Source organism: Lolium rigidum, chromosome 6, assembly GCF_022539505.1.
Source record: "Lolium rigidum isolate FL_2022 chromosome 6, APGP_CSIRO_Lrig_0.1, whole genome shotgun sequence".
NCBI lineage: Eukaryota > Viridiplantae > Streptophyta > Magnoliopsida > Poales > Poaceae > Lolium > Lolium rigidum.
The window spans coordinates 238,688,144-238,708,516 of NC_061513.1; the positions used below are offsets into that span (position 1 = coordinate 238,688,144).

The 20,373-nt window shown below is 50.4% G+C and overlaps 1 protein-coding gene across 1 annotated transcript; it reads right to left on the minus strand.

Annotated features, from left to right (window-relative positions):
* Positions 1 to 205: 205 nt before the first annotated feature.
* Positions 206 to 5,672, minus strand: LOC124663853 (receptor-like protein kinase HSL1). Its single transcript, XM_047201504.1, has 3 exons — positions 5,529 to 5,672; positions 1,268 to 3,920; positions 206 to 1,176 (listed from the first exon to the last, which is right to left on the minus strand). Exons 1-3 carry the CDS (start codon positions 5,670 to 5,672, stop codon positions 806 to 808), a joined length of 3,168 nt encoding a protein of 1,055 aa, XP_047057460.1. The 3' UTR covers positions 206 to 805.
* Between the last annotated feature and the right edge of the window lie 14,701 nt (positions 5,673 to 20,373).

Genomic DNA, 20,373 nt, shown 5'->3' on the forward strand with positions numbered 1-20,373 from the left:
GTCCATGTCCATCGCGTGCCACTGTCGTCTCCAGTACACGGCCGACAACACACTAATTAATTGGGTGCTTTCACCACAGCAACTTGGACTTCAAAAGGATATGAAAACAGACATGGCGCCAAACTGTTGTCTCCCTGTGGCTCCAAGCAGCCAACAACTTGCCGACTGAAACTGTGCAAAATACAGCGAGCGAGACTCCGAGAGAGAGGACACTGCACATAATTCAAGTTACATGTTCCTTCCAGACAACGGAACAGTCTCCAGTTACGTACCCCTGAACAGAATTCCAGGTGTACCGATGCTACGTGCAACGCAATCATTCAGAACCAACGAAAATCGTACACTTTTATAGCTGGACCGTGCAGAAAAGGTTAAATACCTGGACATAGCCGATGCAACCACCCATAACTGGGCCATGAGCATGGCGCAAACATTTCATTTCATCAAGAGAAAGCGAAAGCAGCGGGGTAGCACTAATCACACACCTACATTTGGATTCCGTTGGCATACTTTTGTCAAGGACAGAGGAGCCATCTGCCCTAGCAGAATCAATGGCGAGCCCCCACAGATAGCTAGTACAACCAAGAACACCGCCAATAGCCATGCCCTAACTCCCACCCGTCCCCCGTTACCAGATGATCACCGAAGAACGCAGCAAACTGATCCAAGTTACAGCGGTGTCGGCGACGGTCAAAATCATCGCCCTAGATTCACCCCATTAGAGGATCTTCCTACTACCTAGTATAGAGCTCCGCCGAGCCATGGAGGGAAGGGAGCTACCGTGTTACTCGTTCCCGTTATTACCTTAGACGCTGCTCCCTTGATCGGAGGTGTCATCGTAGTAGTAGGGCTCCAGCTTCGGCCTCGCCTCGGCGCGCACCTCGTGCAGCATCTTCACCACCCTCCGCATTGCAGGGCGGTTGATCGGGAGGGAGCTCGCGCAGATGAGCCCAATGTTCAGCACCCTGTCGATCTCCTCCTTGAAGGCCATGTCCAGCCTGCTGTCAAGGACATGCTCTACCCCTTTCTGATCGATTGTGCTGCACACCCACTTCACCAGGTCCTTCTCGCCGAACTCCGGGTCGACCGGCGGTTTCCCGGTCACCAGCTCTAGGAGAACCACGCCGAAGCTGTATATGTCGCTCTTCTCGTTGACACGAAGCGTGTATGCATACTCTGCACAAAAGAGAACACCAAGATCAGATTTACATGTACACATCAAAGGACTATATATAACTGAAGTTTTGAAACATTCTGAAATTCTTACCAGGGGCAATGTAGCCACACGAGCCAGCGATCACCGACATGGACTTGGGCGCGCGGCCAGCCGTCTCCACCACCTTGGCGACGCCGAAATCCGCGACGCAGGCGCTGAACTCCGCATCCAGGAGGATGTTGTTGGACTTGACGTCCCTGTGGACGATCGCCGGGACGCAGTCCTGGTGCAGGTACGACAGCCCCTCCGCCGCGTCCAGCGCGATCTTGTACCGCGTGGACCAGTCCAGCAGCCCGGCCTTGCTGCTGTGCAGCACGTCGCCGAGGCTGCCGTTGGGCATGTACTCGTACACCAGCAGCTTGGAGTCGTCGTGCGTGCAGCAGCACAGCAGCTTCACGATGTTCTTGTGCCGGATCTTGCTCAGCGTCCTCACCTCGGCGTCGAAGCTGCTGTCGGCCGCCGCCGCGGAGCCCTCGTTGTCGCTGTTGCTCTCGGCGTCGTCCTTCTTCTTCTTCAGCGACGTTCCCCACAGCTTCTTGACGGCGACCACCTCGCCGTTGCCGAGCACCGCCTTGTACACCTTCCCGGATGCGCCGCTGCCGATCACGTTGTCCTCGTCGAGGCAGTCCAGGATGTCATGCTCGCTGAACGACACCTTGTGGAACGATGTGAGCGTCCATTTCGAGCGCTCGGCGCTCAGCTTCGCCTTCTTGAAGCTCCGGTACCGCCAGTAGAACCACGCGACACCGAGAACCAGAACAACGGCCGCGAATATGAATATCGAGCGCATCATCCAGACGAAGCCGGAGCAGTTCCCTGCCCCTCCATGCGAATCCGAGCACAGACCGGCGATGTCCCCGCACAGCCCCGGATTGCCCAGGAAGCTGCTCCGGTACGCCTCGGTCGCGTACTGCGGCGGGAGCTGGCCGCTGAGCTGGTTGTTGGAGACATTGAACTGGTTCAGCTTCAGGTTCTCCAGTTCAACAGGCACTTGGCCCGTAAGACTGTTGCCGGAGAGATCAAGGTAGTTGAGCACCGGCAGATCGCCTAGCTCCGGCGGTATGGCTCCGGTGAAGCCATTGTCCGCGAGGTTGAGCTCGCTAAGCTTCTTCCAGGAACGGATTCCCCGGAGCAGCTGGCCAGAGAGCGAGTTGTTGTGGAGCACGAGCCGGCCGAGCTCCGCAAGGCCGCCGAGAGAGGAGGGGAGCGGGCCGGAGAGCATGTTACCGTCCGCCGAGAACTCGTACAGCTTGGCCACGGACCCAATCTCCGAGGGGATGCGGCCGGTGAGGCGGTTGTTGGAGACGACGAGGTTGGACAGGTTGGCGGCGCCGGCGATGACCGGGGAAATCTCGCCGGTGAGCCGGTTGTCGTTGAGCTCGAGCAGCGCGATGTGCGGCAGGCCCCAGACGGCCCCGGGCACGTCGCCGTCGAGGCTGTTGTTGGAGAGCCGCACGCGCCGCAGCCGGTGGCACCGGCCGAGCCCGTCGGGGATGCGGCCGGTGAGCGCGTTGTTGAGCATGAGCAGCTCCTCCAGCTCGCCGCGGTCGCACACCCCGCGCGGGATCTCGCCGGAGATGGCGTTGTCGGACACGTCCAGGCACACCAGCGGCGTGGCCCTGCCGAGGTCGGCGGGGAGGGTGCCGTTGAGCCGGTTCGCGAACAGGCGCAGCTCGACGAGCGAGGCGGCCTTGGCTGCGGAGTCTGGGACTGGGCCGGTGAGCGCGTTGGAGTAGAGGTGCAGGGTCTCGAGCATCGGGGCCTCGAAGAGGTCGGCCGGGATGGCGCCGTCCAGGCGGTTCATGGCGAGGTCCATGCTCCGGAGGTCCGCGAGCTTGCCGAAGCCGGTGGGGATTGCGCCGGAGAGCGAGTTGTTGTAGAGCTCGATCTGCACGGCGCTTGTCAGGGCGGTGAGGGCAGGTGGTATTGGCCCGGTGAGCGCGTTGGTGGAGAGGTCGAGGTCGGTGAGGTTGCGGAGCCGGCCGAGGGACGGCGGGATGGGGCCGACGAGGTTGCAGCTGGCGAGCCAGAGCACGCGCAGCGCGGCGAGGCCGCCGAGAGAGGAGGGGAGCGGGCCGGGTGAGAACGGGTTGTAGGAGAGGTTGAGCTCCCGGAGCGTGGCGACCGAGCCGAGGAAGGCCGGCACCTCGCCGCCGAGCAGGTTGTTGACGAGCGAGAGGGATTCGAGTTTCGGGAACGCGCCGAAGGAGGCCGGGATGGGCCCGGAGAAGTTGTTGCCCTCGAGGCTGAGGTAGAGGAGCTCCGGGAGGGCGGCGAGCGCGGCGGGGAGCGGGCCGACGAAGGAGTTGACGGAGAGGTCGAGGTGTGTTAGCGCCTTGCACCCGGCGACGGCGACCTCCGGGCCGAGGTAGTTGGCGCTGAGGTCGAGGGCCGCGAGGCGCGGGATGCGGCAGAGCGAGGGCGGGAACGGGCCGGCGAGGTTGGCGTTGGCGAGGGAGAGCGCGGTGACGGCGCCGGCGGCGTCGCAGGTGACGCCCGTCCAGACGCAGGGCGTGGCGGAGGTGGGGTTCCAGTCCGCGAGCGCGCCGTCGGGCGCGGTGAGCGCGCGCTTGGCGTCGAGCAGGTGCAGGCCGTCCTGGGTCAGGGCTTGCGACGGCGTCGCCAGCAGGCCGGCATTGGCCGCGACGGCGAGCAGCAGGAGGGGGAGGAAGGCGCCCATGGCGGCGGCGGGCGGGTTCTTTGTCTGCGCGCGCGCGAGGCGTGTCAGGTCAGGGTCAGGCGAAGGACGGCGACATTGGCGTCGGCATTGGGGGCGGCTACGGCAAATGATGGGGGGAGGGCAGACGAGAGCTGGTGAGTGCTCTTATTGAGATGGAGATGGGTTGGGGAGAAGACAAGCAAGTTGAGGTAGCTGAGCTGAGCAGAGCCGAGCTTTGAGAGTGTGGAGTGGATGGAAGCTGCCCATTTTCTATGGTTTTCTCGGGGAGGAGAAGCGAATGAACAGTAAAAAAACATGGCGGAGACCGCGGATTGACCTGTTTTGTTGGGCTCCGGATGATGTACGGCTCGGCACGAGAGATGCTCTGTTTTGATGCGCGAGAGATGACAGTAAAAAAACGTGGGGCCGGCTGCTCCTGTGCAGTCAAACATGGGAAGAATCCGACGAACCTGGTTCCGTCGGTGCGAAAACGTTCTAGGTTTATCTTCCCTCTCTATTTTTCATCTCGTTTATTAGTGCTACTCCCCCCTTTCGAGTTTTCCAAAATTAAGATCATATTAGTTTTTATCAATACTAACTATATATCAAAAAAATACTTTTATAGCCTCAAATATACATATAATATGATAACATATCTCGTGATGATTTTGGTAACATTAAGTTAATGTTGTAGATATTCATATTTTTTTCATATATTTGGTCAAAGTTTACAAAGTCTAATTTTAACTAAAACTAATATGCATCATAGTTTGGGAATGAGGGAGTACTTCAAGGGCAAGACCACTTGGGCGGCTTAGTCCGTGCATGTCCGAATATATCGTGGTAGACATATGCTGTGAACCAACGCGGCAAATCATTTGATTATGTGTTCGTGTGCCTCTCCGTGAGGGATCATTCCTAGCCCAAATATGGTTCTCCGTGTTCCCGCGCGTGTGTCTGTCCACCTCCCAAGAACTAGTTATTGGTGTCACGGTGACCCATCATGGTCCTATTAAATGGGAGTGTGAGGCCTCATCATTCCCGCTAAAGCCTATCCCCAGCCTACACCCACTCACCACTACAGCCGTCGATAGACACAAGCCCTAGCCACCATGGTCATGAAGGTGCTGGTTTGGGAGAAACGACCATGATATGCCATCGCACCCTTCCGCTTGGCCCCATCGGAGGTCAAGCATCGTATAAACGTGACCACCGAGGTTCATTGGGCAACCGCGGTGCAGTGGGAGGACGTGAGGAGAAGGGATGCCATGATGAGGAGGACGGCCATGATAGGGAGGGGGCATCCCTCCATACTAGTTCTCTCCATGGGAAGAGGCGTAGTGGTTGTTGTGGTAGCGTTGCCCGAGTGGTGGTCACTGGCGGACATGACCCGCGAGCCATCGTCATCAATGTGGAGAGCGATGACGAGCGTGTTATGGGCCCAGCGACGACCGGTGGCCAACCCAAACCCCACTCAATTGATGATCTAAGCATAGTCATCAACATATAGAGACTTTGATCTCTTAGTTTTTTTAATTTTATATAAGCGTGGGAAATTTGAACACCTTTTGAGATTCATGAATGCAGATGGACAAAATCCTAAAACTACCCCTAGTTTGGTCCTAAATGTTGGGATGTTATAGTGGGCTTGACCTGGTTGCCGATCCAGATGACCATGCCATTGAAGAAGACGACCGCCAGGACGACGACAGAGAGGTTGTCCTGCGAAGATCCTAGCATGACGGGGATGGTGACGGAGCATCCAAGCGGGAGTCTTCCAGCGCAAATGTGGCGCATGGCAGCATTGAGAATGCGCCCCGACACTCCCCACCACCGCTTGTCCCCCACATGTTTTCTTTTGCGTGGCGCTAGGGGGCCATCGTCGTGGCGGGTAAGCTCGAACGCATGCCGTTGGCAGAAGCATGATATTTGCAAGGTCACAAATCGCGTGTAGCTAGTTTACAAAAATAAGAGTACCGTATCCACGGTGGAGCTTGATTGTGATTTTATTGCCTTTTTTACCTTCACTTAGAAGTACCTAAAGTTGTCTTTAAATCCAAGGTAATATAAAAGTGATAGTTTAGAGGGGTTATGAACACAGTAAATAAAGTAAACGAGATGATGCGAACGATGGTAAAGTAACGAGAATCAATAGGGGTAAAGCGTTCTTTGGGATTTGAGGATCAACCACTTTCCTATGTAAGTTGATTAATAATAACGATTTTTTATTTTATATATGTTTGTGTGTGGCAGGGTTCCTTATATTGATGCTACCAGAAGCACTCTTTCACATCCCTCATTACCACTACCTTATTCCATTGCATGTCGCGCAAGTACAGTAATTAAGGATCTCCTCATGGTCATGGTTATAGGTATTGGTCCGTGTTATCCTCGTATACACATGATTGACAGAGGCGATAGATTGTTTTCATGTGTACATCCGTGTACCGCTAATCACATGCAACGATGATTTTTACCAACATCCCCCGGAAAAATATTATGTGGTCGACAACACACAACATTGTTGATAAGAACTAACACACTTCATAATTATTAGACAATCAACATACTTTATTTCATCTCATAATTTTGCTAGTGACTTCTCCATCTCCCCAAGAACAAATGGATCTACTCACACATGGAGGAAAATAACATCATCATGAATCTATGGATGAAAATGGAAGATCGAATGAATATAAATATGAATCCCACTCAAGGTTAAGGATTACAATGAGATGACCAATTGTGATGATGATGTTGGTGATGATGAAGATTGATGCCTTGACCTTCAATGATCCAAGCAGCGATGATGATGGATCTGCTTCAGCGATTACCCCCTCCGAATCCCTCTCCAAGTTCACGTTTTGGTATTTTCTAGTGGTTCTGTGTCTCGCTTCTCAGATCCATCTTCACGGGCTAAACATTTGACGAGGCGGTGTCAACGAAGGGTGGTGAGGGTGGGCCTGACCGTACCACATGTCGTTAAAGCCTTTGTGAATGCCATTTCACGAGTTTTCGCCTTGGCTTCGTGTGGGTTGTTGTTGGAAGGTCTTTAATGCTCAAAATGATCATTATTCCGCCCATATATGGTCCCTTTTGCCCTGAATGCGAATCCTCCTCATTATTTCCAAGATCATGTGAAACAAAAATAGGATAGGTTCGCACCAACAAGGTAAACTACGAAATTCCTAACATTACTTAGGCATTTAGATGCTGTAAAATATGATTTTTTTGCTCTCATGAAAGCACGACGCCTAGTGTTGCTCTTTGGTGGCCGCCCAAAGCTGTTATCACCAGAATTTGACCGGATTAGAGGTGGGCCGCGATTGGAGATGGGCTTGAAGAATATACATAGAAGAAATACATGAATCGGCCTTCCATACCAAGTTTGGGCTAGTTTGCCCATGTATCTGTAACATAGTAGGATACGTGTCGTTTAGAAGTTAGAGTTTAACCCGTGCACGGTTAGGTGCACGCTTGAATTAGAAAGTCCCCCGGACTATAAATATGTATCTAGGGTTTATGAAATAAATTAACAATCAACGTTCACCACAAACCAATCTCGGCGCATCGCCAACTCCCCCATCTCGAGGGTTTCTTCCGGGTAAGCACCATGCTGCCTAGATCGCATCTTGCGATCTAGGCAGCACACGTTTATTCGCCGTTCATGCGTTGCTCGTACTTGAAGCCTTTTTGATGGCGAGCAACGTAGTTATCATAGATGTTTTAGGGTTAGCATTGTTCTTCGTATCATATGCTATCGTCGTGCAACCCTTAGGCATCTAGCCGCCCTTACGCCTATCCTGGGTGTAAGGGCGGCACCCGCTTGATCATTGTTTAGTAGATCCGATCCGTTATGATTGCTCCTTGTTCTTCAAGGATTAGTTTAATATCTGCATCGTTAGGCCTTACAAACGGGTCGAAGGATCCGGTGGCGCGTAGGGTGTAGTTTGCTAGCCCTAGACGAGGATGTTCCGAGGATCAACTTCGTGTTGGTTTTTAGGCCTTGTCTAGGGTCGGTTTACGATCACCGTGCGTGGCCGCCGAGCTCGATCACGAGTAGGATGTTCCGATTATGCGGTGAAAACCCCGGATCGTAGTAGGTCGCTTTAGCTTTATCTTGATCAAGCGGGACCACCATCCGATCGTACACCTCGTACGTATCATGGGTGGATCGGCTCTTTGAGCCGATTCACGGGATAACTCGAGAGCCGATCGAGGCTCGTATTTAACGTTTACGTGTATGCCATGCGAGAAACTAAGCGAGGCATCATCCAACACCTTCCACGACCGGGTATAGATCAGGTGGCACGCCCTTGCATCGGCATCGGACGTGCGTGCCGAAGGCTTTGCGGGCCGTCGCTCGGAGGGACCAGGGCCAGCCGCGATCTCGGGAGATTCCCGGCTCTACGGTGTTGCCCGTCGCTGCCCGCCGGTGGGTTTCGACCGCAACACATTCGGCACGCCGGTGGGACAATCTTCGACATCAACCGCATCGCCATCTACATCCGAGATGGCGGAAGGCACTCCGGTCAAGTACGAGGATCGGCCGAGGAGCTCAAGAAGAAGCATGACGAGATCAAAGCGAGTCCTCGAAGCCGACCTCATCGGCTCTTTTCACGGAACCCGCTCACATGGCATCGGGTGGAAGGGGTTCTCACCGAAGCGCGCTCGATGGAGTGGACCTGTCCTCCCCGTCGGAAGAACGCACCGGGTCGGCTGCGTCGGGAGATCAACTTCATGGTGGCTCATTCGCTGCACCGCCATTCGAGAGCACTGGTGAACACTTTGGAGCGTGTCGCTCGCGCGTGATCCGGGAAATCATGAGCCACCAGTATTCTCCGTCAGGACCAGCTCTGGGGACTTACCAAGGAGAGATGCCACTCCAGTCCCGTCCACCGCTGCCGTTCGCGTTGGCAGCACCAGAAGTGCCGAGTTCATCGGCATACGTCGTCTACAAGATTGGTGGTGACCCTAGTGACTACCAATTCTTACATGAGGCGCCCAAGGAGATCCCCCACGGATACACGTGCGCATACGTGCCAGACTGCAATGGCTCGGGCACTCTCGAACCGAGCTGCAACGGCGGGGACTTACGGAACGAGCGGGAGGAACGTCGGGGACGGATCTTGAGAAGCGAGACGTGGCTAGCTAAGTACGCCACTCCGACAAACCTCCGGAGCTCAGCTCCTGCGGTTGGCTCGGAGGCTGGAAAAACAGGCATGGGCTGGCTAAGTATGCCACCCGGCGAATCTTCGAGTTCGACGCTCGCGGCCATCACCGCGGATCAGATTTGTACAATTCGAAAGACCGGTTCGGCATGATGCCGAAAAGGAGGACAATCGGCTATTCCAAGCCGTACCCCAATGAGTACGAGTTGATCCCGCTACCACCCAAATATCGGCTCCCCGATTTCACCAAGTTTAATGGATCGGATGGTTCCGGCTCCATCGAGCATGTGAGCCGATATTTGGCACGGTGGGCACGATCTCGGCATCGGACGAGCTGCGTGTGAGGTTCTTCGCACGATCCCTCACGGGATCGGCTTTCGGGTGGTACACATCGCTGCCACCAAACTCAATCCGGACTTGGAAGCGGTTGGAAGAACGGTTCCACGTGCGGTATCACTCGAGAGGCTTCGAGGCTGGCATTGCCGATCTAGCACGGGTACGACGAAGCGCGGGGAAACGGTGGCGAGAATACGTCCAGCTCTTCGGGATCGTTAGGAACCGATGCTATTCGGTTCATGTAAGTGAAAAAGAAGCGATCGAGTTGGCGGTGGTGGGTCTCTCATCATCGATCAAGGACGTGGCCTCCCAAGCGAGACTACCCTTCAACGGCGCACATGGTGCGAAGGCGTCGGCATATGAACGGCGCCACCCGGATGTTTACCGGGATAAATTCAAGCGCGCGGTGGTCCTGGTTGAGGCGGATGAAGATGAAGGTGCTTGCGGGAGATCAAGAGGTAGCGATGGCTGAATGGACTCGGGGGGCAAGCCCGTGTCCTGTAAATGGGTTAAGCCACAAGGTCCTCCAAAAGGGTTTGACTTCGACGTGACCAAAGGCGAGCGGATTTTTGACCTCTTACTCAAGGAGAAGCGACTAAAGTTACCGAAGGCCACAAGATCCCCACGGTGCAAGAGCTGAACAGAAAGCCATGCCGCAAATGGCATAACACGTTCACCCACGCCACCAACGGCTGCAGGGTGTGGCGTCAATAGGTCCAAATGGCGATAGAACAAGGGCGGCTAATTTTCAGCCGGTACGCCATGAAGGTCGACACACACCCCTTCCCCGCCATTAACATGGTGGAGTATACTTACCATGGAGGGTGCCGGCCCGGCTTTCTCGTGCAATATCAACATGGTAGGACCCGGGCACCACTCGGTAAGGACGGAGATGAGGGCGGCTGCTCTCACGGCAAGGGCACAGAGGAAGCCGCTCCACGCGATCGGCTCCGTCACGATGGCAAGCGCTACATCACAGAGGGAGAGGTGAGGAACATAAGATATCAGCGACCTCTCTCTGATCACCTCCTCAACAAGTACGTGGGTCAATACGACCAACGCCGGCGATACAACGACGATGATGAAAGAGATCGTCTGGCTAGGGACAACAGGAGACGTCGTCGGCATGATCGCGACGAGGAGCGATATGAGCGCCACGCCGAGGAAAAGTCGAGAGAGCAAGACGACGTGGATAGGCACTGGGACTGCCCCTTCTTCGGACAACTTGCTGGGATTAAGGAATGAGCCGATTGCCTACAATCGGCAACCGTCCGAATGTAAACAAAAGAAGAAGGATGCGGCTAACGTGTACGTGTTCAAACGTCTAGGGCCTCTCCCGCCTCGGAACAAGCATGCTGAGTCCGCTCGGGTGGAAGATCTCGAGGAACTAGAGGACGATGATGAAGAAGAAGACAAGTATCATCGGCCAAGGTGGTGCCCCGATGGGCTCGGCCGTTCCCAAAAGCGAAGGGTTCAGCGTCTACGTGGGTTGGAGGAAGGCTGAAAGGTTATACTGCACACGTTGAGGAAGGCGCGGCCTGATCCGGCCGCTAAAATTCAGCGAACCACGGACGAAGAAGGTCGGCCACAAAGGAAAGAGTGGCGCCCGGACAAAAGAAAGCCGACGATGAGACATCGGCTGGCACAAACATGGTCTTCATCCTTCCAACGGAGTTTAGTGCTCCCGAGATTAGACGAAGCACACGTGGCACAACTTGATCGCGGCCCACGGCCGGTCATCTTTGAGAAGCCACGAGAGAGAAGCTACGAGGCATGCGAAGGCCACTGTACTTGCGAGGTTACATCAATGGGCAGCTTGTCAACAAGATGTTGGTGGACACCGGAGCGGCGAGTTAACATTATGCCATACTCCATGCTACGTCGGTTGGGACGCTCTAGCTCGGATCTGATCAAGACCAATGTGACACTGAGCGATTTCAACGGCCAAGCATCTGACGCACAAGGTGTTCTGAACGTGGATCTGACCGTAGGAAGTTAAACCGTCCCTACGACGTTCTTTATTGTCGACAGCAAGAGCTCCTATGTTGTCCTACTAGGAAGAGATTGGATCCACGCCAACTGTTGCATTCCATCCACGATGCACCAATGCCTAATACAGTGGGATGGAGATGAAGTAGAAGTCGTCCACGCGAGATGATTCAGCCGAGATTTCAACGGGTGGCATGAATGTTTGGGAGACATCAGGCCAAGAGCCACTCTCAGGCATCAATTTGGACGACTGCGAGCGCATCGACGTGACAAAGGACGGGGTTAGGCTGGTTTTATCCACCGGCCTGACCGTGTAACAAGAGCAGCGTCTATGGACAAACGTGGCGATGCCGATCCATGTGATCGGCCCCAAGGATCTATGGAGGAACATTGCACAACCTTCATCGAACAAGCAACATGGAGGCCGATTCCAGCAATCGGCCAAAATTATCCGCAACATACATTCTGCCTGGGTTCAGCATTTGATCCAACAGGGAATACCTGAAGAGCTGATACCCTCAATTACTTGAAAGAATCGGCTCGGGGGGCACCTAGGTGGATAAAACACGAGGATATGAAGTGGAAGTGTCTTTCAAATACCCGGCAGCCCAAGATATTCTTTGATGATGGGTATTGAAGTATGGGGGCCGATACATAAATCGGCCGTAAAAAATTCAAAAAAATTTTAAGCACAGCCGATGCGCAGACATCGACTTAAGGATAGAAAGCCGATGCATAGCCATCGACTCTAGCACAAATTTCATGGGATCTACCAGCATCATGTGCAAAACACAAGGACCTCCAGCTCCGTGTCAGAGGAGTTCTATTTCTGAGCCGTTGTGTGATCATCTGCAATATCGACTTTCAACGGAGGAAGGGTGATCGGCTCGCGGCTGGCTCCGCATGGTAGTTCTCTCGGACATGATCGAGCCTAGGTCCATTTGTGCGAATTGCGTGTCCTCGTCTCTGTTTCGCCTTGACTGAGACTCGGGGGGCAGCTGGCCTGGTGGATGCGCTGTTTTTGAAAGCCGATTGGGTGGCCATCGGCTAGTCCTGCGTCGCGATTTTCGTCAAGGGTGGTGATCCAGCAGAACTCAAACTCATTGGTCGAAAAGATGAAGGATAGATCATGAGGGCTTGATGCGCTGACATCGGCTTATTGAGCTTTGACCAAGTTCGCGATCACCCCGTGGTCGAAGAGATGAAGGACGGATTATGAGAGACCGATGTGTTGCCATCGGCTCATTGAGCATTGGCTAAGTGATGATCGGCGAAATCAGTACGAAAGGAAATCGGCAAAATCAAGTTAAGGAAAAGTCTTCTTCATTAATAAGAGAGGATTTTTACAATGAAGAGCCGATTGCTCAACGGAGGAAGAACAAAAGAAGGGTCTGTTGACCAATCTGCTACTACTAGGCCTACGCTAGTAGATCCTATCTACGGGCCGTCGCTGCCCTCTTCGTCGTCCTCGGAGCTCTCATCGGCACTACTGCCGGTGGGCTCCTCGTCGCTGCTCCCGTAGCCCTCTACGGGAGCTTCATCCTCCTCGTCATCATCGTTGTCGTCGTCGTCCCACCACATGCGGAGGCGTTTCGCTGGCGGGTAGCCCTCGAGGGAGTCGTCGTCGTCTTCCTCCTCCTCTTCTTCAGAAGAGGGGCAGCCGTCCCAGGGGAACTAGTCATCCTCGCTTTCCGATTCCGAGTTCCCCATCGGCGAGGAACTGGAGATCTTCATCCCCGCTGGTCAAGGACTTGTCGTCCTCGGACCGGACGGAGGAGGCGTGGTCCTCCTGGTCCCATTCTTCGGTGCGCGTATGTCCTCCGGCGTCTCGCGGGAGGAGGAAGACCGATAGGAAAGACCGGAAGAGGAAGAGGAGGAAGAAGACATGGTGGCGCGGGAGGGTTTTTGGGTGCTAATGCGAAGGGGATGAGGGAGAAGCAAAGCTGTTTGGAACGGTTAAATAAAAGGGGATATAGTGGAGATTCAATGCCACGGCAGTTTCGAGGAAGTGGTGCCCAACAAAAAAAAAATTTGTCGGGCCACGCGGAGAAGTGGAGGAGGCAAGGCATCATGATGAAGGATACTTGCGGCGGTTTACGCTCCGCCACGACATGACCCGACGAAGGAAAAGCGTAATGATTTTGGAAATGTCATTTCCAAAACCAGGGGGGCATGTGTTATCACCGGAATTTGACCGGATCGAGAGGTGGGCCGCGATTGGAGATGGGCTTGAAGAATATACATAGAAGAAATACATGAATCGGCCTTCCATAACAAGTTTGGGCTAGTTTGCCCATGTATCTGTAACATAGTAGGATACGTGTCGTTTAGAAGTTAGAGTTTAACCCGTGCACGGTTAGGTGCACGCTTGAATTAGAAAGTCCCCCGGACTATAAATATGTATCTAGGGTTTATGAAATAAATTAACAATCAACGTTCACCACAAACCAATCTCGGCGCATCACCAACTCCCCCGTCTCGAGGGTTTCTTCCGGGTAAGCACCATGCTGCCTAGATCGCATCTTGCGATCTAGGCAGCACACGTTTATTCGCCGTTCATGCGTTGCTCGTACTGAAGCCTTTTTGATGGCGAGCAACGTAGTTATCATAGATGTTTTAGGGTTAGCATTGTTCTTCGTATCATATGCTATCGTCGTGCAACCCTTAGGCATCTAGCCGCCCTTACGCCTATCCTGGGTGTAAGGGAGGCACCCCGCTTGATCATTGTTTAGTAGATCCGATCCGTTATGATTGCTCCTTGTTCTTCAAGGATTAGTTTAATATCTGCATCGTTAGGCCTTACAAACGGGTCGAAGGATCCAGTGGCGCGTAGGGTGTAGTTTGCTAGCCCTAGACGGGATGTTCCGAGGATCAACTTCGTGTTGGTTTTTAGGCCTTGTCTAGGGTCGGTTTACGATCACCGTGCGTGGCCGCCGGGCTCGATCACGAGTAGGATGTTCCGATTATGCGGTGAAAACCCCGGATCGTAGTAGGTCGCTTTAGCTTTATCTTGATCAAGCAGGACCACCATCCGATCGTACACCTCGTACGTATCATGGGTGGATCGGCTCTTTGAGCCGATTCACGGGATAACTCGAGAGCCGATCGAGGCTCGTATTTAATGTTTACGTGTATGCCATGCGGGAAACTAAGCGAGGCATCATCCAACACCTTCCCGACCAGGTATAGGTCAGGTGGCACGCCCTGCATCAGCATCGGACGTGCGTGCCGAAGGCTTTGCGGGCCGTCGCTCGGAGGGACCAGGGCCAGCCGCAGTCCTGGGAGATTCCCGGCTCTACGGTGTTGCCCGTCGCTGCCCGCCGGTGGGTTTCTGACCGCAACAAAAGCACTCTTTTCTGATCCTCTGGTGGAAGGGTTGAGTGGTGGGCATGCACCTCGTGCATCCACCGCGTCGTCCCTAGATGTTGCTCCGGTGTGATCCCAACACCGCCCGACGGAAGCCTCATGTCGGGAGGCTTGCAATACTTATTGTGGCACAATGTCCACGCCTCGTCAACGGTCAAGTTCCTCGGCGCCAAGTCATTAGCCACTATGCCTTCCGGCGGTCCATCACTACTAATGTTACTAGGCTCTAGGGTTTTGGAAGGGGCATTGTTTCTAGGCGACAGGAGATTGTGTGGACGATACAAGCGAAAAGGCATCAGATTTACAGGCGAGAAGGACGATGCGAGACTAATGCCGATGCGTTCCCATAGATTGCATTGTGGGGAAGTGATGTTGCGCAGATGCACACCTTTGGGGAACCCCAAGAGGAAGGTATGATGAGCACAGTAGCAAGTTTTCCCTCACTAAGAAACCAATGTTTAATCGAACAGTAGGAGAAAGGAATGACTTCTGAAGGTGTTGCTAGCTGACTTGTGGAAGGACGCACTACCGGCGTCAACAACAACGTGGAACATGCACACAACACAACCAAAATACTTTGCCCCAACTTACAGTGAGGTGTCAATCTCACCGGTTTTGCTGAAAACAAAGGATTAAATGTATAGTATGGAAAGAGATGTTTGTTTGCAGTGAAATAATGAGTAGTGTATGAATGCTATAAAAAGAGTTGTTGCCGCGGGAGTTGGCAATAAAAATAACAGGTATTTGCAGTGTAAAAGAAAGGACCGGGGTCCACAGTTCACTAGAGGTGTCTCTCCATATAGATAAATAACATGTTGGGTAAACAATTACAACTGGGCAATTGACAGAATAAAGACTATACATGATAAGATGATTACTATGAGATTCATTTGGGCATTACAACATAATACATAGACCGTAATCCAACTGCGTCTATGACTAACAATCTACCTTCCGGTTATCAGCCGAACCCCTTCAAGTATTAAGTTGAAAGCAACAGATTTTCACATTAAGCAATGTGTGTAAAGCAAACAATAGAATTATCTTTAAACAAAGTATTGTTGTTTTCTCTCTAGTAGCAACAGCACATCTACAATCTTAGAAGTTATTGTCACTCTTCCAGATTACTAGAGGCATGAACCCACTATCGAGCATAAATACTCTCTCTTGGAGTCGCACGCACATACTTGGCCAGAGCATCTACTAGCAACGGAGATCATGCAAGATCATAAATAACATATGACAAGTATATAATTTGATCTCAACCATATTATTCAATATTCATCGGATCCTAGCAAACACATGTAGCATTACATAAATATGATCTTGATCATGATATGCAGCTTACAAGATCTAAACATGAAGCACAAATTGGAGAAGACAACCATCTAGCTACTGCTATGGACCCGTAGTCTAGGGATAAACTACTCATGCATCACTTAGGAGGCGGGCATGGCAATGTAGAGGCCTCCGGTGATGATCTCCCTCTCCGACAGGGTGCGGGGAAGAGCTTCAGAACCCTCCCGACCTTGGGTCAGCGATGGCGGCCGCGATGGAACTTTTCGTGGATGGAGGCTCGGGTGTTTAGGTTTTTTCCGATATCGTGAATAAATAGGCGGAAGGGCGAGGTCGGTGGGTGCCTTGGGGTCCACACCACCCCATGGCGCGACCAGGGCCTGGGCCGCGCCATGGCCTGGTGTGGCCGCCCTGTGGCGCTTATGTGTCTCTCCTCTAGACTTCGTCTTCGTTTCGGTAAAATAGGAACTTCGGCTTTCGTTTTGTCCAATTCCGAGAATATTTTCTGTACAACTTTTCTGGAATACAAAAACAACAGAAAACAGGGAACTGGCAGTGTGGCACCTTGTCAACAGGTTAGTTCCAGAAAATGTATAAAAGTGCCACGAAGTGTAAACAAAACATATAGCAATTGGTATAAAACAAGCATGGAGCATCAAAAATTATTGATACATTTGCAACGTATCAGCATCCCAAGCTTAACTCCTACTCGTCCTCGAGTAGGTAAGTGATAAAAAAATAATTTTTGAGATGACATGAAGCCAACACAATCTTGATCAAGTTATTGTAGAAGCATTGTGAGCTGGGACCAAAGTATTCTAAACATAGGCATGATAGATATTATTCTAACAATAGAACTTAGCAACTATGTTACAACATGAGAAGTAACTCAAACAAAGGATCATGAATAATAGTGCACTGAAAGCAACTGTTTGTTTTTAGCATAGAGAAAACATAGAAAAGTGGTACTCAGCTTGTCCTTTATGGAGTAGCAAAACATAAATGCCAGGACACCTTTAAAGTTCAAAGGGTGACTAGATACAAGTAATTTGAGAACAAGCAATAACATAGTCTTGAATAAATCAATAATAAATTTTGGGACTATGCACATTATACTCAGAATGACAACTATGCTCTCTTAGTCGGTGCATAAAGCAAGAAGATGAAGACTCAACATAAAAGTAAAAGAAAGGCCCTGCGCAGAGGGAAGCAAGATTACTCATGTGCTAGAGCTTTTTATTTTGAATGTAATAGAGGTGTTGAAAATATATTTTGAGAGGTATGTATGTCTATGTCAACGAATGATATTAAATGATCTATCATCCTTCCATATAGTGACTTCAAGAGCGGCTCCCATTTAGTTCTCCATTTTCACACCATTATTTAGGATCTCTCCAGTACACAATGTGTGGAGCTTTATTTGTTTATTTTATCTTTTTGTTGGGCTGGGCATCCAGTTGCCTTGATCTTTTCGCAATATTAATGAATTATAACATTATTCATGATAGTCAAGGTATGAAGTCATGAAAAGACAATAAAGAATTCAATACTTCCTCATGAGCTAAAACAGGAAGACAAAACAGGTAATAGTGTTTGAAGGTTTAAAGGTAGCACACAAGCAATTCACTTTGGAGTGGCGGTGAAATACCACATATAGGTATGTATGGTGGAAACAATTGACAAACTTTTGTTTTTGGTAGTTGGATGCACGAGTAGAGCTCATACTCAATACAAGCGAAGGCTAGGAAAACTCTAGGAGCGACCAACTAAAAGAGCAATAATGGCCATAATCATGCATAGCGACAAAATATTATTAATCAAAGCATAACGTGATATTACAAGTCAAATACTAAATGATCATAGAGGCTTTAGGTGACTAGTTTGTAGTCATAACATGGTGTAAACATGTGCCAAGTCACCCAATGAGACATAAAAGGAGAATACCATAATATTATGCTTTATATGATGGAAACAACACATGATTCTTTCAATGACACATTAAGAAGTCTCAGCTATTTGAGACAAGTCATGGTACAACAATAACTACTAAGCATATGATAAGAATAACATCCCACATGACATGCCAAAGTCTATGTCACAGTCTAAACAAGCTTCCTTTTGCACCACTATAAACATGAAACATTTTACTCGTCTCCAACATCAATCAACTTATTTGAAACAACTCTCATAGATAATAATCAATAAAGACCAGAGAGCTAATCATACCTAAATAAATAAAACTAACATGCTCTAAACATGGTACGTGTGGAAAAACAAGAGCTAAACGCAGTACTAGCAAAGAAGAACACTCGCAGAACAATAAGAATGAAAACCAGAGTGTTCTATGCAATTAAAACGGAGTGTGTCATTCTCCAATATGCTGGGATCCAACCATATGCTACAGAAAACAAAACAGAATAAAACTAAAACCAAAAATAAAGACGCTCCAAGAACAACACATAGCATATGAAGCAATAAAAATATAGCGTCTAGAAAGATGGCCTCGTGTTTTGTTGATGAAGAGGGGATGCCTTGGGCATCCCCAAGATTTAACTCTTGTACATCTTGGATATTTCTTGGGGTGACATGAGAATCCCCAAGATTGAGCCTTTTTCAATTCTTCATCTCATTACATCATTCTTCTCTCCCTACACTTGAAAATTTCCGTCATACAAAACTTCACACAATTCTTATTAGCAGCATTAGTGCAATCAAAATAAAAATCCACTTGGGTTCAGTTCTAACATATATCAAATATCCATTAAAACGTTAGCTACTGTAGCAACTTCTTCGAAAATCTCTTTCTCTCAAAAGAACTAAAAAAGAAAGAGATTAAGAGGCAAATGCAAACAGTGGCAGAAATCTGTCAAAACAGAACAGCAGGTAAATATCGATTTTTTCGAAAATCTTCTGTTGCTCAGATCGAAAGGTGCACAAATAATGAAAGTTAGATAATAACCCTGGACATATTCTCAAAAGCTTTCAGCTCAAAATTATGTTCTGACTAGGAATACGAATTTTTAAGGTGACAGCACAGAATCTGTTTCAGGACAGCAACTTCCCCAAATCTTACTTTCTACCTATTAGAGGCTATTCTTGGCACAAAAATGAAATAAAAAAAATGATAAGGAGAGGTTATTACAGAGGTAATAACTTCCAAGACTCAACAAAAGAAAAAATTACAGAAATAAAACATGGGTTATCTCCCAAGAGTGTTTTTTTAACATCTTTCAGCTAGATGCAGAAAAAGAGCTCGCATCAAGTATTTTCAAGTGAAGAAGCATCAATATCATAAATGGCAGGAGACTTACATATACCTCTCTTACCTTCACTCTTTTTCTTAGGGAAATAATGAGAAGTACCTGATACGTCTCCAACGTATCGATAATTTCTTGTGTTCCATGCCACATTATTGATGTTATCTACATGTTTTATGTACACTTTATGTCATATTCGTGCATTTTCTGGAACTAACCTATTAACAAGATGCCGAAAGGACAGTTGCTGTTTTCTGCTGTTTTTGGTTTCAGAAATCCTAGTAAGGAAATATTTTCGGAATCGGACGAAATCAACGCCGAAAGTCTTAGAAATACGCGAAGCTTCCAGAGCACCGAAGAAAGGTCAGAGGGGTGCCAGGGGGGCCCCACACCCGTGGGCGGCGCGGCCCAAGGGGGCGCGCCCCCTATGGTCCGGGCAGCCCGGGCCCCCTCCGACTCCGACTCTTCGCCTATTTAAGTCGTCGTGACCTAAAACCTCGACACCAATTGACGAAACTCCGGAAAAGTTACCGTGGCGCCGCCGCCATCGCGAAACTCCAATTGGGGGACAGGAACTCTGTTCCGGCACCCTGCCGGAGCGGGGAAGTGCCCCCGGAAGGCTTCTCCATCGACACCGCTGCCATCTCCACCGCCATCTTCATCACCGCTGCTGCTCCCATGAGGAGGGAGTAGTTCTCCATCGAGGCTCGGGGCTGTACCGGTAGCTATGTGGTTCATCTCTCTTCCATGTACTTCAATACAATGATCTCATTGAGATTCATATGAGTTTGTATCACTACTATCTATGTGCTACTCTAGTGATGTTATTAAAGTAGTTCTATTCCTCCTCGCACGTGTGTAAAGGCGACGAGTGGGTGCACCGTGTTAGTACTTGGTTTATGCTATGATCGTGATCTCTTGTAGATTATGGAGTTAACTATTGCTATGATAATATTGATGTGATCTATTCCTCCTACATATGCATGAAGGTGACGAGTGTGCATGCTATGCTAGTACTTGGTTTAGTAGCGTTGATCTATCTTACACTAAAGGTTACTTAAACATGAGCATTATTGTGGAGCT